Source organism: Arvicola amphibius, chromosome 18 (assembly GCF_903992535.2).
Source record: "Arvicola amphibius chromosome 18, mArvAmp1.2, whole genome shotgun sequence".
In the NCBI taxonomy this organism is placed as follows: Eukaryota; Metazoa; Chordata; class Mammalia; order Rodentia; family Cricetidae; genus Arvicola; species Arvicola amphibius.
This window is the reverse complement of record NC_052064.1, coordinates 28,166,376-28,183,237: the sequence shown is the minus strand read 5'-3', so window position 1 is coordinate 28,183,237 and position 16,862 is coordinate 28,166,376. Positions and strand designations below refer to the sequence as shown.

General features: G+C 48.4%; 1 protein-coding gene across 2 annotated transcripts in view; it reads left to right on the top strand.

Moving 5' to 3' along the window:
* Hecw2 (HECT, C2 and WW domain containing E3 ubiquitin protein ligase 2) overlaps positions 1-16,862 on the top strand; it is a 176,112-nt gene that overhangs the window by 67,155 nt on the left and 92,095 nt on the right. For both annotated transcript variants that reach the window (XM_038315559.1, XM_038315560.1), the window contains exons 7-12: positions 1,250-1,350; positions 1,762-3,141; positions 4,643-4,738; positions 11,521-11,671; positions 12,297-12,400; positions 12,852-12,976. In XM_038315559.1, coding sequence (XP_038171487.1) covers positions 1,250-1,350; positions 1,762-3,141; positions 4,643-4,738; positions 11,521-11,671; positions 12,297-12,400; positions 12,852-12,976 — 1,957 coding nt within the window. The remainder of the gene's footprint in view (positions 1-1,249; positions 1,351-1,761; positions 3,142-4,642; positions 4,739-11,520; positions 11,672-12,296; positions 12,401-12,851; positions 12,977-16,862) is intronic.

The following is a 16,862-nucleotide window of genomic DNA, read 5'->3' as shown; positions in this document are numbered from 1 at the left end:
CAAGGAAGAATAGCAGGAAGAGGAACTCCACCCAAAGCAGCCCCAAATTTGCAGACCGTGAAGTGAACTTGTGCTAGCAGGGCCTTCTGCCGCAGGATAATATATGACTCCCCCCAGGTTGGCCCTTGAGGAGCCTCCTAGCTAGAAATCAGAGCTGATGCTTCCTGCCCAGTGGCCAGGGCATAAAGAACAGCATATCCCTAGAGACCTCAGCAGTGTGTGCCTGTCACTCAGTGAACACTCCGTATGGGGAAGCAAGATGTTAGATAGCATCCATCGAGGACAAGAAACATGATGTCATAGATGAAATGCCTAAGAACTTGACTATGAATTCAGGTGAATTATCAATTGGTAAATGCATTTTTTTTTTTAATTCTTAAGAGATATTCACACCCGGGTGGGGTGGCGCACACCTTTAATTCTAGAGGCAGACGCAGGCGGACCTCTGTGAGTTCAAGGCCGGTGGAGGATAGAGAGAGTTCCAGGACAGTCTCCAGAACTACACAGAGAAACCTTGTCTTGAAAACACAAAATTAAGAACGTGTCCATCTACCAAAGCCCCAATGCTATCTAGTAGCTCTCTAATGTCCAGTGGTGCAGACGCGTCTCTTTCCAAAGCGGCCAGTAGAGGGCAGTGTGAGCGCAGAAATAGTGTGATTTCATTAGCCTTTCTGTTGGTCTCTAATTAGAAGTCAATCGTCGCTTGACTCGCAGTTGCTTGCATCTGAATCTGAGAAATAGACATGGGCTTGAAATAGCTGGATGATTCCATCTTTAGGAAAGCCAGCAGCCTAAGGCCGGCCAGAAAATGAGCAATCCAATTGTGGTCCCCTCTAGCGCCAGACATGGGATGGATGTGGTCCCTGCTCATTGCTCATTGCGGAACTGAGACTCAGTGGGAAGCCAGGTCCCCTGAGAGGGAGAGCAAACAGCCTTGCTCCTTATTTTGCTGGTGAGGAAAAGGAGGTGGGCACCCTCTCCTGCTCACCCAGTTGGGGCAGTCATCTGGAGTGACCTGGTTTTGTGTTCTCATATCACTCTCTCTCCTTTGATATTTCCTGTACCAAGGCTTTCCTGTGTCCCCGGGTCACTTGTGCAAATGAATAACAACACATCAGGTCATACTGTGCTCGAGCCTGTATTTACTTAAAACTCTGAAGGTTCCAGGGGCCATCTATGGAGTGTGGGGAGGCCCGTGGGAGGAAGGCAAAGGCACAGTCAGGATGAACGGCCGTTTCTCCTCCTGCAGTGATCAAATGCTCAGCTACAACCTCGGCCGAAGGCTCCCAGCAGACCACGTGAGTGGCTACCTCCAGTTTAAAGTAGAAGTCACGTCCTCTGTCCACGAAGGTGAGGTGCCTGTGCAAACACGTAAGCACGTGCCGCATTCGCTCGGTTGATAGTTAGCATGCAAACAGGGTTGTTTCATGTCTGGTGCAAAAACTGAAATGGCTTCCCAGTGATTGCCTGTCGTCTTTCAGAGTGCTTAGGAAAGTTTCTTTAGCAAAGACGGGCCCCTGGAGAGCTTCGTTTGCGCTCTGAAGCCAGGCTGAAGTTTCTTGCAGGAGAAAGCGCATCTACAGCTCCTGCCCCAAACTTTCTGCAGGATACTCCTTTAGCAAGGACTAGTGAACCCTAGCAACCCACGATGCTGCCCCGGGGTCGCATGGAATGACAAAGCTCAGCAAACCTGTTAGTGTCAGGACAATAGATTTCTCTGTCTTCTTCCTCCTGCTCACCAATGCTGCTCTTCTCACCCAGATGCATCTCCCGAAGCTGTTGGCACCATCCTCGGAGTCAACACTGTTAACGGAGACCTGGGCAGCCCTTCTGATGACGAAGATCTGCCCGGGAGCCAGCACGACAGCACCGTTTGCGCTAACGGACCAATGTCTGAGGACAGTGCCGCCGATGGGACCCCCAAGCATTCTTTCCGGACTAGCTCTACTCTGGAGATGGACACAGAGGACCTAATCTCTACTTCCTCAAGGACCTCACCTCCCAGAGGCCGCCAGGATTCCCTCAATGATTACTTAGATGCTATTGAACACAATGGCCCCTCCAGGCCGGGGGCCGCCACCTCCTCCGAGCGGCCCCTAGGAGCCTCTCCCAAACTGAAGAGTAGTTTTCCCACCGACACAAGGCTGAATGCGATGCTCCATATAGACTCGGATGAAGAAGACCACGAGTTCCAGCAAGATCTAGGCTACCCGTCTTCCTTGGAGGAGGAAGGGGGCTTGGTCATGCTCAGTAGAGCATCCAGAAGTGATGCCGGGAGCCTGGCATCTCAGGCCAAGCCAGAGGAGGACAACCGCGTCGAGAACGAGGATGCCTCTGTTCACGAAGTCGCTTCCTTGGAAGAGAGGCCAGAGAACCTTCCAGAGGTTGCAGATGGCTCCTTGCCCTCAAGTGCAGCCCCTGATGACAACGAAGCCAGCCTAGAGCCCCATCCCGGTGCTGACCAGGGCAGCGCTGAATTGTCAGGCTCTCAAGAGGCTGATCAGACCCCAAGTGGCGCAGACACGGGAGCCTCTGACACGTCTGGAGGGAGCCGCAGAGCCGCCAGTGAGACCGAGTCCCTGGACCAGGGATCCGAACCTTCCCAGGTGTCCTCGGAGACAGAACCCAGTGACCCTGCCAGGACAGAGAGCGTGAGTGAGGCCAGCACCCGGCCCGAGGGGGAGAGTGACCTGGAAGGTGCTGACAGCTCCTGCAACGACAGCGTGACCACACAGCTGTCCTCGGTGGACACCCGGTGCTCATCTCTGGAGAGTGCTCGATATCCAGAAACCCCAGCCTTTTCTTCCCAAGAAGAGGAAGACGGGGCCTGTGCAGCTGAGCCCACCAGCAGCGGCCCGGCAGAGGGGTCACAGGAGTCTGTCTGCACTCCGGGTTCCTTACCTGCTGTGCAGGTGCCCAATGGAGGAGAAGCCGAAGGGCCAGGGGCTGAGGCTGCTGCTCTATCTGAGCAGGGGGAGCTGGGGGAGGTCTGGCAGAGGAGGGAGAGTCTGGAGGGAGCTGCTGCTGCTGCTGCTGCTCCTGATGCTGCCACTGAGAGCCAGCCCCAGGAAGATGGGGATGCTGGGGACAGCCAAGGTGCCTGCGAAGGGGCCGCTGCCCAGGAGGAGGGTGCCACTGGAGGTAGGATAAAGAAGACAGCATGACTCTTGGCTTAAGCTAGGCTCTTCAAAAATAAATTTTAAAGTTTCCTTCCCTGTAAATGATAATGCAGCTTGCACATGTAGGTGAGTGGACAGGTGGAATCCTCACCTGGGGCTCAGGCATTAACAAATGGATTAAGAAGGGGAAGAGGTAGCCTGGGCAGGGCGGTGGTGGCGCATGCTTTTTATTCCAGCACACGGGAGGCAGAGGCAGGCGGATCTTTGGGGTTTCTTCGAGGCCAGCCTGGTCTACAAGAGCAAGTTCGAGGACAGGCTCCAAAGCTACAGAGAAACCCTGTCTCAAAAAAACAAAAAAACAAAAAAGAAGGAAAAAAGGTGGGGAGGGAGAGGTGGAAGCAGGTTACAAATTACGGATGCCTGAAGGCCTCCTGTGTATCAGGCCTTCCAGTCCAGATCGGGGAGGCCAGACCTGGGCTTCACCGCTCCCATAACCGGGGGAGAAGACATGGTTTTTGTGCACATAGAACCCCCCTCAGTTCCAAGTCAGTCTTTTTGAAACCTGGATCCTCTATTGCTGCCATAAGAGGCCTGGCACACAGCAGTCTTCAGTCTTCAATAAGATACAGAATCAGCCCCTGCCTTAATGTAATGTGTAGGGGTTATCAAGAGTCCCTCTTTCTTAAAGCCCTGGGACAGACGCTGTGGGCTCTGCATCAAAACCTGGTCCAAGAAAGGTCAGCTGTGTTGAGTGGTCATGCTAATGCGTGAAGATGGAGAACAGGAGCAGGCATGTTCAGACATAAAATCTGCCCTGAATCTTAGCGAATGTGGCTCCCAAGAATGATTTATTTAAAATGCTCTGGAGAGGGGCAGTAAAAAAGGAAAGGGACAGTTTTATGTGCCCACGTAGCAAAGACTCAGATAGGAATCATTCCTTTTCTTTTGGAGTGGGGAATGGTGCTGTGGCCTTGAGGTTTTGTGCCAGACAAGCACTGTGTGAATGCGGTGCACCCCAGTCCTGGGAATTATTTTCTTATTGTGTGATTTATTTTTCTGCCTAAGTTATCATGTTCTTTCTCTCCGACTCCTATTTTGCTTTCCGTCAACTCATGGTCACTTTGTGGCCCTGTTAGTACATGAGCACATTAAAGGCGGGGAGGGTCAGTGAAAGAGGCATGCTGGGGACATTTCTCTTGGGTCACCTCTTCTGAGCCCCTACATCCATGCGGAAGGAGATAAAAGGGAGCGTGAGAACAACCTTGGGGTTGATCTTCAGTTGTTTGTGTACCTGCTTTTTATTGAGACAGAGTCTTGCTGTGTGGCCCAGGCTAGCGTAAAACTCTCTATCCTCCTGCCTCAATCTACTGGGTTTATGTAACCCCAACACATTTGTCCTAGATGTGCATTTTAGGGGTGTGTGTGTGTGTGTGTGTGTGTGTGTGCATATAGAGACCTATTTTGATGCAAAAAAGGAAAGCAATCCATAGGCAACTCAAGTAACTCTTTACCTTTAATCCTAGGTTCACAAGCCAATGGCCACCAGCCGTTGAGGTCACTGCCTTCAGTGCGTCAGGATGTCAGCCGGTACCAGAGGGTGGACGAGGCTCTCCCACCAAGTGAGCAGCTGTTAGCTAAGGCCTTAGCCTCCCTGCAGTGCACAAGGGTGACAGACAGATCCATCCCATGGGTCCTGGAGGAGGAGGGGTCTGGGAGATGACCTAGGCTGTGATCTGGGCTGCCCCGGATGGTCACTCCCCCCTGGTACTATTCTAAATGAGAGGGCAGCCAGGAAAAGCGAATATCGTTATGTGAATGCTGTAATTGGGGGAGCAGATCCTCATATTTCTCACCCATTTGGGAGACATTTTGGTATAATTGGAGCAAACTGGATTGGGAGCATCCGAAGGGAGTACAAGAGCTTTGTTGGTGTACGGGGATCAATCCCAGAGTTTCTGAGGGTTGGGAAAGAAGGGAGCATAGCATTGCGTGAGCGTTCTGGTAGTGGGAACTCTCCAGTCACATCCGGTTACACTAGCACCTGTTGGGCATAATTTGGATTTATATTTATATTTATAGCCCTTACAGTTTTAAAAGAGATGCTTTCTTGCTGAAATTAAGATTCCTGTTCATGACGCCTCATGGCCTCATTTAAACACTGATAACAGAACTAGGTGGATAATTTTTTTTGACAGACGGTTGGCATGTTATTTTAATAAGGGGATAAGCCCAAAGAGTAAAAGTGATTTAGTCGTATGTCATGTTTACTGAATGACCGGCAGACAGGAGACGAATCCTGTCCATTCCTGTCCAGTTGTTCCCAGTAGTGGTGCTGGGGACCCCAGAGACGGTATTTTAAGTCCGTGAACTGCCATCCTTCAGAGCAGTACAGTGCTGGACTTCAGGAGGAGGGGGCAGGGACGTCTGAAGATGGTGAGACAATCTGACACCACGAAGATTTGTCCCACCTGAACTTCTAGTATTCCTTCAGAGAGACGTGTCTCCGCACATACTCAGCAAGTGACATTTCAAAAGGAATATAGAGCCGGGCCTTTTTGTTTTAAAAGCTCAGATCTTACAGTATGTCTTTATAACAACGAGACACATGCACGTGCCACAGTGACAATCAGCTTGGAAGTCTGCAGGCTCACGTGACGGGGAGGCTGGGGGTTCACCTCTGATGACAGTGCTGCTGTACCCCACTCTCATGGCTCTCGGGAACAGTCTGTTTACTCGCTTGACCATCACCACCAGCTGTTTATCCCCTCCTGACCCGGCCTTCATCTGCTGCTTCTGGCTGTGTCTCTGACTTAAATCTGTGGTTCGGTTACGAGCCCTGCATTGTTTTAAGTATGACAGTTGTACTTTTTTTTTCTTTTTTTTCCCCTCTCAGTTTTTCAAGACAAGCTTCCTCTGTGTAGCCCTAGCCTCATGGAACTCACTCTATAGACCAGGCTGACCTTGAACTCACAGAGATCTGCCTGCCTCTGCCTCCCAAGTGCTGGGATTAAAGGCTTGCACCACCACTGCCTGGCTGACAGTTTTACTTAAAGAAGTACTGTTTTCCATAATAAGAGAATTTATACAGTACTTTACACTGTAAAAGGCACCTGCTTTCCTGAATTTTCTGTGTGCTAATAATTCTGAAAGATAGATTAAGGAAGTCTTATCTCTAGTTTACCAAAGGAGGCATAGAAATCTGTAGTAGGAGGGTCGCTTGCTTGTCCTGGTCACCCAGACCTGAAATAATCACACAGAAACTGTATTAATTAAATCACTGCTTGGCCCATTAGCTTTAGCTTCTTATTGGCTAACTCTTACATCTTAATTTAACCCATTTCTATTAATCTGTGTATCGCCGCATGGCTGTGGCCTATCGGCTAAAGTCCCATCTGGCTCCGGCAGGGCTACATGGCTTCCCTCTGACTCTGCCTTTGCTCTCCCAGCATTCACCTTAGTTTTTCTCACTTAGCTCTGTTCCCCTATAGCTCTGCTATAGGCCCAAAGCGGTTCCTTTATTAACCAATGATACAGCACACAGAGGGGACTCCCACATCAGAAATCAGACAGGGTGATTCTCATCCTGTGTGCACAAAGCTGGATTAATTCAGAAACTTGTTTATGGTCCTGTGTTAGGAAAAGCTGACTCAGAGCCACCCCTGCTCCTAGATCCAGGAGTCTGATCCGAGGTTAGATGAGGAACGAGGTGTGTGGGCAGATGGCAAAGCTGGCCGCTTGTCTCGAGGCACAAAGGATGCTCTTGCGGTGGCATGCTGTTTCTTAGGTGCCAGAAACACTCCGGCCACATTAGAAGGTTTGGGGATTTTGCTGTAACCTCATTATATTGTGTTTTGAGGGCAGAACTGGGAGCCACGCCTTTCTCTTCTTGTGGGAGGGGCTTTGCAGCTGGACCCTGTTGGGGGAGGTCTGTCCTATGAGAGGAGTCGCACTGACTGTGAGCCTCCTTTAAGTGACCCAGGTGGATTTGCCCTGTCTATCACCTGTATCTAGAGGAGCAGCACCCTATGCTCTGCGTCCACCTTACTGTCCCTATCCTTGAGGGACAAGCCTTGGAACCAGCACACTTTGGGTTTGAACGCCTCTCAAACTTGTCTCTTCTTATTTTTATCTTGTATTATATCCTGCCATACGCTGAGAAAAAAGTACCTGGCAAGTTTACACTGCTCTTCAAAGAGTTAAAAAAAAACCCAAGTGGAGCTGGGTGATGGTGGCGCACGCCTTTAATCCCAGTACTTGAGAGGCAGAGGCAGGCAGATCACAGAGTTTGAGGCCAGCCTGGGCTACAAAGCACGTTCCAGGACGGCTGGGCCTCCACAGAGAAACCCTGTCTTGAAAAACCAAAATAATAATAGAAATAAGAAAAAGAATTTAATAAAAACCCAGTTGGGACTCACTCTGACATTATCAGCTAAGTACTGTAGCCAATCACACAGTAGTCTACACAGCCTGTAATAGTTTCTGAACATCCGTCTGAACTAGGATGGTGTTGGTCTAGCCCTTCTCCTAGATCCAGCCACAGACTTGAACTCAGTGTTGATTGCGTAGCTGTCATAATGATCTACCAATTGGTCCTCTCAAGGACTTACTCCTGCTTTGGTCCATGAGCGTGATCTGAGACCGTGTGGCCCTCCGTTCGTTGGCTGTGAGATGCTCTAGCCGGTGCAGGAAGTAGGAAAACTCTGGGCCTTGGAGTGGGTATGATAGTGGGGAGTAGCCTGGGCTTAAGTATCTATTGAGCACCTTAAAAAGGTGCTGTATCTTGTCATGAGCGATTAGGGGTGCTGGCACATAGAGGAACTCCAGGATTGAAGCCACCCAGTACATTATCATGAAGACCAAAGTGAAGAAGGGATGGCTAACATAGCCCCCACCCCCCGAAAATGATCCCCTTTCCCTTCACATTGGCTCTGGGGTAACTGGCCTAGCTCATTGATGCATGGGAGGCAGTGTGGAATTGAAGCAGATCATCACCCCCCCACCCCTGGCCCAGGATGGATGAGCAGTCTGGGGCATCACATCAGGTGTGTGTATGTGTGTGTGTGTGTGTGTGTGTGTGTGGTTTTGCACTTTCATGGTTAAAGCATCCTTCAAATCAAAGACCTAAAAGCAGTCAGTGACTCTGAACTATAATTAATCTCAGAAGTTTCAGGGACTCATTCCTTGGAGTTTGAGATTGACTTTTACGGAAAAAGCTACATTTGATTTCGAAAGACGACGTCTTAAAAATCAAAGACGACAGAAGGCCCTGTGTTGCTCCTCACTCACTCAGGAGAAGCAGCCAGATCTCTGTGGGTTTAAGTCCAGCCTGATCTGTGTCGTGAGTTCCAGGCTAGCCAGGGCTATCTAGTCAGACTATGGTTTAAAAACAACAACAAAGCAAAAACCCTGATGAACGGTGAAAGTATGCAGCTACTTGAACTTTTGAAACTCTTTATTGGAATAAATAGGACACCAAAGAGTATATTCACTTACCATCTTTCGAGCAGGACACACCAATCGACCCGTACCTTAGAAAACCCCTTCGTGTCCTCAGCCACTGATGTCCTACCCCTCCTGCTGCCCGATCACGTACTCTGCACTTTAGACAAGCAGTACAAATCTTCCGTTGGAGTGGTGATCCGTCGAGACAGAGTAGCTCTTTGAAGGTCTTCCAGCCAGGGTGCGGCACCCGACAGCTAGAAACCGACCTCTGATTCCAGTTTACTGCATTGCGGCCCGAGACATCCCCCGGCCCCGCACCTGTCCTTAGGCTCCTTCCGTCCAGATAGTTCACATTCTGTCACACTGTGGCTGGAGAAGACACAGTGGGAGGATCCGGATCCTGCCTCCTAACTCCGCCTATCCCTGTTTTAATGGCATCCATCTAAAGGAAACCACGGTGGTGTAAGATGAGGGCTCATATGCGTTCTTATAGGAGGCAACTGTGGTAGGTGATGAGGGTTGTGAGCTGTCCTGCAGATACTGACCACTTGGGGAAGAAGGATGCCAACAGCACAAACAGTCTTTCCCAGCCCGATGCCAAGCACCCACCCCAAGTCAGCAGTGTTGCGGATTTGAAGGTGTGCTCTTGGTAAAAACAGCCTTCAAAGCACATTCAATATTCTGTATTCTTAGCAAATTTGTGCTTCTGGTTTCTTATTCTTCCGATTGCACATTTAAAAATGTCTTTAATGAATGACAAATTTACTCCTAGGATTCATAGGCTTGTCATTGGTCTTTGTGGCAGGTAAATGAAAGGACCATTGCTTTCTATAGAATTATTAGCATTTAAAATGATTTGTTCTCTCATATGGTTTGCACCAGGCACAGTAGTGTTTGGAGGTTCCTTCCTCCAGGTTTCTTCATTTTGCTACCCACTTAATTAGATGTTAAACAGGCTGCACACACATCTAGTTAGGTAAATCTTTGTTTACTTATTTTCAAGGAGACAATCCCATCTCTGAACGTTCGGGGCTCTTGAAGCTTTCTTTCGTTGATGTGGGAAGTATCCAGCAGTGTGCTTTCTTTCTGCTTTAACTGCCCGGATGTCAGAGCCAGTTTTGATGAACAGCGTATCTGGGAAGCGTGGTCGTATCTGGGAAGCTTGGCCACATTTCTGACTCCTCTACTTTGCTTTCTCTTCCTTTTCGATCTCTAACTGACATATTCTGTATTATTTTTTATTTTGTTTTTTTTTTTAATTGAGCGATTCTATAAGCAGTCTTGTGGGGAAAATGCTAATTATTTTCATGTGTATTTGGCTTGACATGCTGTCAATGAATAGATTACCCCAGCTCTAACAAGATAGGAAGAAGGTGGGAGACATGGGTTCTTGAAATGTCTGATGGGCAAGTGTGCACGGAAGGAAACAGAACTGTAGGGCAGATCAAAGGGGTTTTGAGAATGCTTCTCGGCCTTGCTTGCCGTGTGTCCGTGGGGCAAACCAAGCATGAGACCATGGCTTGCAGAAATGCCCTGCTGGTGAAATTGTAGCAGTGCCCAGAGTTCAGCTGTACAGGCAGCTTCACTGTACCCATCCTACCTTGGAAGAAGGTTGCATTAAAAGGCTATGATACTTTGTCTCTAGTCATTGTTTTCTTCTGGGGCAGTTGTAACAATGCGCCTTGGTCAGTATCAGAGGCCTCTCTATCCCCAGCTAACGTGATGATCTGCCCTGGTGGCCTAGTGAGGTCGGTTCTAGCAGAGCCAGGCTTTGCCACCCTAAGGATTTAATTAGGGTATATGTTCCATTCACTTCCAGTGAGCATACCACAGGTAGTGTGAGCAGAGCCCATGCCTTCTTGGTGGGCTCCTGCACTAGCTCTGGGGCTCTCCTGATGAATTCTGTGATCACCCAGAAAATCTGAACCAATTGGACTTCTCGAAAGAAAAGTGTTCCTTAATTTTTAAATTAATTTACTCAGAAATATAAATTTAGAAAGATTTTTTTATCTGAATAAAGAATAGGTCTCTGACTTTTTTGTTTCCTGTGTAAAGTCTTCCTCCCAATGGTAATAAATTCTGAAAATTTGTCTTTTGGAAAGATCGGCCCATGCTCTGATGGTTTAAATAGGGAAAGGCCATCTAGACAAGTGAGTGGGACACCTGATTCTAAAGTCTAGACTGGGGCCACCTAGTCATAGGAGGGGACACCTGGTTCTGTAGACTAGACTGTTCTCTGATTTTACCAAACATGCACTTTATACATTGGTTTCCAGAGACCAACACACTTGCTATGATACTTAAGGCACATTTAAATAATCTTTTTAAGCCTCATATCTTTCTAAAGTCGGAGGGAAGAAATTGCCCTTGCTCTGAAACATGTTTCTCTCCAGGAGAGAGCAGATTGAGAGGTGTGGATAATCGGGCTGGTTGATCACTTAGGAAGTGTGTGGATGACGAGCCAGCTACTTACTCTCTGTCCGAAATCTACATTTATCACTATTGTGTATAAATATACGCATGGATATTTCTGCTAAGCTAGGAGAAGAGGGAGAAGGGCGCAAGTAGAGAAGAGAAAAAAAGATACAATCTGGGTGAAAAGTAAACACCGGTACCATTTTCGATATGAAAACTATCAAAAAACGATACCACCTGCATCTGAAAACCGGTGCTTACAGGTAAAATGTGACGAGGGTGAGCAACATGACAAGATGCTTTAGGTTTAGAAATTCTTTAAGAGTTCTGTATCCTCCTTGCCTCGGAGACTTAATAACCAGTAACGACAGCTTTCCAAGTGGACTGGGGAGGAACGCCGGACTACGCAGCGAGGTGTGTGTTATTAGCCACAAATTATAGCATGCGAGGGAGGGGAAACTTGCGCTGAACTTAATGAGCCATCTTCCTGGCCCAGCTCCTCCTCCTCATCATCATCTCTCTCGGTGTCCTTCCTGCCCTTTAGACTGGGAGGCGCGCATTGACAGCCACGGCAGGATCTTCTACGTGGATCATGTGAACAGAACCACGACGTGGCAGCGGCCCACCGCTCCCCCCGCCCCCCAGGTCCTGCAGAGATCCAACTCCATCCAGCAGATGGAACAGCTGAACCGGCGGTGAGCATGCCCCTTCTCCTCTCGCTGCTCTGTCTCGTGGTTGGGCTTTTCCCTGGTGCAGAGGAGAAGCCTCGGCTGCTTTCAGCTTTGATGTCCCTGTCACAGAGTTCTGTGTGTCATAGACTGCGCTGGATTCCTCCTGGGGGAAAAGAAAACAAAATATAAACACACATACTTGCATTGTTGGGGAAGTAGAAGGAAAATAACCCTAGTGATTCCTGTGGTGCATTGGATTTTAGTAAGGCCAACGTACACATTGAGGATGTGAAGCCCAACATTCCTTGCCATGTAGCCTTATGCACCTAACATTTTCAAAGCAGTCAGGCCTTCTCTGCCAAAAGCTAATTGTCGTAGGACATCAACCTGTTTTCTTCCTTCTTTACAGATAGGTTTTCTTTGGCTAAGGGACACAGTTGTTTTGCGTTTTATTAATTTGTCAGGAAAATGGTCTACAAACATGGGAGGGCGGAGCTTCAATGCGGTGTCATTTGCTTAAGCAACAGAGAGCTTCCCGAGGTGGAGGACGGGAGCCTGGAAGCCAGCACTTGAAGTCAAGAGGCCTGGAACTTTGGGTTCTAGGGCAACTTCCGGCGGCTGTAATGTAACTCCAGGTTCATGCTTTCAGTTATCAGAGCATCCGGAGAACCATGACGAATGAGAGGCCTGAGGACAATACCAGTGCTGTCGACGGGGCAGGGGAGGAAGCTGACTTCCACCAGGCCAGCGCAGGTAAGAGAGGGCCTTTAGCCGCAACCTCCTAGATGGAGAAAACGAACACGGAATCCTAAGAAATCTTTTGGAGAGTTCTTGTTCTTCTGTAGATATGGTAAGAAAACTTGAAAAACAAAATAAAATAAAAAATTCAACAGAAGTCTTTCCTGATACTAAACCTTTATGAGTTCTGAGGACAGGATCCCAAAGCCAAACAGATTACAAACCACCGTAGCCTCTGAATGTGTGTCAAAGTGGAACAGGAGTGTGGCCATCTTTAAAAAGCTACGGATGCATTACCACATTGATAACTAGAAATGATAGCCAGTGTATTGTGGTGCCATTAAGAATCGTCTGGTTTACCCATGAATTCTTTGGCAAATAAAAATGTCGTTTTTAGGGAGCCGAAATCCTAGCAAGGGATGTAAAGCATCATTCAGTCCTGAAAGTCTTTGTGGTCTCTGCGTAGATTTCCGACGGGAGAGCGTCCTGCCCCACTCTACCTCCAGATCCAGGCTCACGCTGCTGCTGCAGTCTCCCCCTGTGAAGTTTCTCATCAGCCCAGAGTTCTTCACCGTGCTGCATTCCAACCCTGTGAGTAACAAAACCGGGAGGAACACGATGAAAAGGACCACAGACAGAAGACAATGACCCCCCCCCAATGTCCTTCCGCTCATGACCCCCGTTTTGAACCTAGGACCCATCAGAGCATCTCCCGAGCGCTTGGTGTGTTCCGAACGCTGCGTTGAGTAATTTGCGTTTAAAACAACCACTGCCTAGCCTATGGAACAGACATCTAAAGTCAAACCAAGGCAAAACCCTTTAGAACTGACTGGCTGATGAATAGCAAGAGTTCATTTTCCACCATCTTGGGGGCTGTGAAGTCCAGGATCATTCTGGCTGACCTGGAGTCAGGTGATGTCCTGCCTGATATCGCTCATGAGTTGCACCCTCCTGAAAAGGTGTGAGAGCTGCCTTTGGTTCTGCTTTAAGGAAGGCAGGGGCCCTAATTCTACTCGGGAGGATCCTCAGATAACCGCTGAGTTACCTCCTGATGTCATCATATTGGTGATTAGGTTTCCGTAAAGGAATTGGGATGGCGGTTGGCATGGGGTGGGGGGAACCACATCCAGTTCCCTACCAGGGAGGTCATTCCATAAGACTCTGAGGGTTGAGGGAACAGCTTTGCCGAAGTTGTTAATTGGAGAAAGGCTTTCTTGATTGTTTATGGAAGTCAGCTGGGTAGAATCCATTCCTCAGGGTGTGAGCTGAGAGGAGCCTCAACTAGAGAAGGACCCAGCGGGAGAAGAAGCAACCAAAAGTTGGCAAGACTTGGTGGGTTAGAAGCTGACAATTAGACCCCGAAGTTGGTCCTAAAGAGTGAGGATCTCACATTACTAACTAGGAATAATAATAATAATAATAATAATAATAATAACAGGGAAGTTAGAAGGGAGGGGGAAATCTTGCATGTGGCAGAACAAATCAAACGTCTTAGGAAAATCAGACTAGACCAAAGGGAAAAGGAGACGCTGGTGTAGTACTCGGACCTGGAGGTGTCTGTGGCATACTTTCTGTGTACCTGTTTACTGATAATCACGTGTTTCTGCCTGTGTGCATCTCCCTGGGTTTGCTTATCACTATGTCCTGATTTACAGGTTTATCTTGGAATGAAAATGGCTTGATTGGAGAGAGAGCATAGGTAGCAAGGTCTTCACAGCTTGCATGAGGACTTAGGCTTTTGCACATTTGCCAGCTTTCTATTTATTCCCTGATATATACACTAGGCACTGAGCTAAGTCCTAGGCGTGTATAGAGACAGCACCCGGGGATCCTGGAATCCAAGCCTTGAAAATAACATTGCAGGGTTTTTTTGATGATTATGCAGAAGGGATGCGCGGGAACAGAGGGTGTGTAACTCCACCAGGAAGGCACAGGGGAGGGGTCACAGATGGGAATGTATTTGCAAAGGGTTCTGCAGACCGAAGGGGAGCTTATCCTACGAACACTGACATCAAGAGCGGTCTAGCTAGAAGGAGCAGTTCTGTTAAGTAAAATCCCGGCGACTCTGTCGTGGTCATTGCTAGAGACAATCTCTGACGCTGGGCCAGCAGTATAGTGATGTAGCACTGGCATGGAGACAGAATGGGCACAGGGAAGTCAGACTTGAACCCAAGCTTGTGTGCGGCATGAGTCTAGGAGTCGATGCTTTTCTACAAGAAGGGATAGACTAACATTTAGAATTGTCAGAAGACACAGAAACTCCCCTGCCGCAGAGAGAAGCGCTTTGGGCTTAGAATCAGAGATAACACAAGCTTTTATTTGTTTATTTTTATTTTTGTTTATTTGTTTGCTTATTCATTCTGTCCGTTCGTTAAATCCCTGTGGTTTCCCTAGAACAATCTAGAGTTGGTGGTGGACAAGGCAGGCAGAGTGAGATATAGATAAGCAGAATAATGAATAAAAAAGGACTTTTGATAATGCAGTATAACAGGATTAGGGATGGGGGAACAACCATGCTTGGCTTTGGGAGTCTTGGGTGGCCAACAGGCATCCCCAAGGGAGCCAGCCACGTTCACACTGTTACAGAACGTCAAGGAACCATGAAGCGTCTTTACTAAGCAAAGCAATGCCTTGGGAGCAGGGAGGAGTTGGGTGTATTTTATAAGTAAGCATGGAGAGCTGCTCACGGATGCTGAATATAGGCTTCCATGATCTGGAAATGAAGCTGGGCTTCACAGGAACTTCATTCTGAATGTGTTTCTTTGGTGGGGGCGACTTGGATCTCTGAAAGATCAATCTCGATGCTGTACAGAGAAAGGGTCTCATGAGGCACAGCTGGTGTTGGGGAGACGCTGGTGTTGGGGAGACACGTGGAAAGCCCCTGTGATTATACACAGACACGACTCGGACTCGTGCCTGTCGCTAGAGCCTGAGACAAGTAGATGGCCATGTGCTGTGTTTGGAGGGAAAACCCATGTCTCTGCCACTAACCGCTTGGAATACGTGGAAGAAAAAGGCTTCCAGGGCTGGAGATGTCACTCAGTTGGCTGAGTGTTCATTTGGTCTGCCCAGAGCCCTGAGTTCTAACCCAGTTGAACTAAGCGTGGTGCATGCCTTTGACTAAGCCCAGTGGCAGGTAGGGGCCAACAGAGGATCCCATTGTTTCAGGTCATCCTTGACTTCCTATCTAGTAGAAGCCAGCCTGGGTTACATGAGACCCTGTGGTATGGGGGAGGGGAACATGTGTGTGTTCAAATGTGTGTGTCTGGGTATTTTTTGAAGTAAAATTTGTCAGCACAGAAGAATGCCAGTACATGCTTTTCAAATAACAGCAAGAAGGCATTTGTTAGCCAGGCGGTGGTGGCACATGCCATAATTCCGGCACTCAGGGGGCAGAAGCAGGTGGATCTCTGAGTTCGAGGCCAGCCTGGTATACAGAAATGAGTTCCGGGACAGGCTCCAAAGCTACACAGGGATACCTTGCCTTGGGGAAAAAAAATAATTAAAAAGATGTTTGTTGACCTTTGCCACCCCTATTCATGTCCCAGTGTGTTGAGAGAGGAGTAGCTTTGTCTTGATAAGTAAGACAGCAGTAACACAGGAGAGCTGGACCCCAGACTCCCAACACGTAAGAAGTATGTGGGCTGTTCCTGAGGCAACAGCTTCATTTGATGTGTGATGTTATCGTCTCTGTCGAGTCCTTTGGCTTACACAACTTTCTCTGTAAACGAGGAGAGAATCAACATTTTAGGATGGACAAGGACCACATGTGCCCGGAGGGCTGGAAGGATGCTTGTTTATTGTTATCCAACTGTAGGTCTGTGCAGTGGAGAGGCTGCCAAACCATGAATCAAGCCCTGATTCTCATTTCCCATTTTCGACAGTGTGACCACTATCCCCCACTGAGTTCCGATGCTAGGGACATCACTCAGTGGGGCTCCTGACATCTCTGTCCGGGCTGGTCTTTGCTATAAGCTCCCCGTCTCTGTGGTATCATTAACCGGTTGACGAGCTGTGGTGTAAACCTGTGGTTTTTCATCTGATCGGCCTTTTCAGATAAATGCAACGTGTTGATTCCTTGCAGATTCTGCTCCGACAGGGCTGCAGTGATTGAGCCCTGGGGATCTGTGTGGTCATTCAAAGGAACGGAGTAAACGTATGCTTACCGCCTTCCTCACAGCTGTGGCCTGTAGGCACTGGACGCCGACTGTAGCCGCTTAGCCCAGGCTTTCCTGCACAGTCGCTTGGTGTCTGGTGCTAACTCTCTCTCTCTCTCTCTCTCTCCTCTCTCCTCTCTCTCTCTCTCTCTCTCTCTCTCTCTCTCTTTCTCTCTCTCTCTCTAACTCTCTTTTTCTCTCTCTAACTCTCTCTCTTTCTCTAACTTTCTCTCTCTAACTCTCTCTCTTTAACTCTCTTTTTTCTCTCTCTTGATCTCTTTCTCTAACTCTCTCTCTTTCCCCCTCTTTCTCTTTCTAAC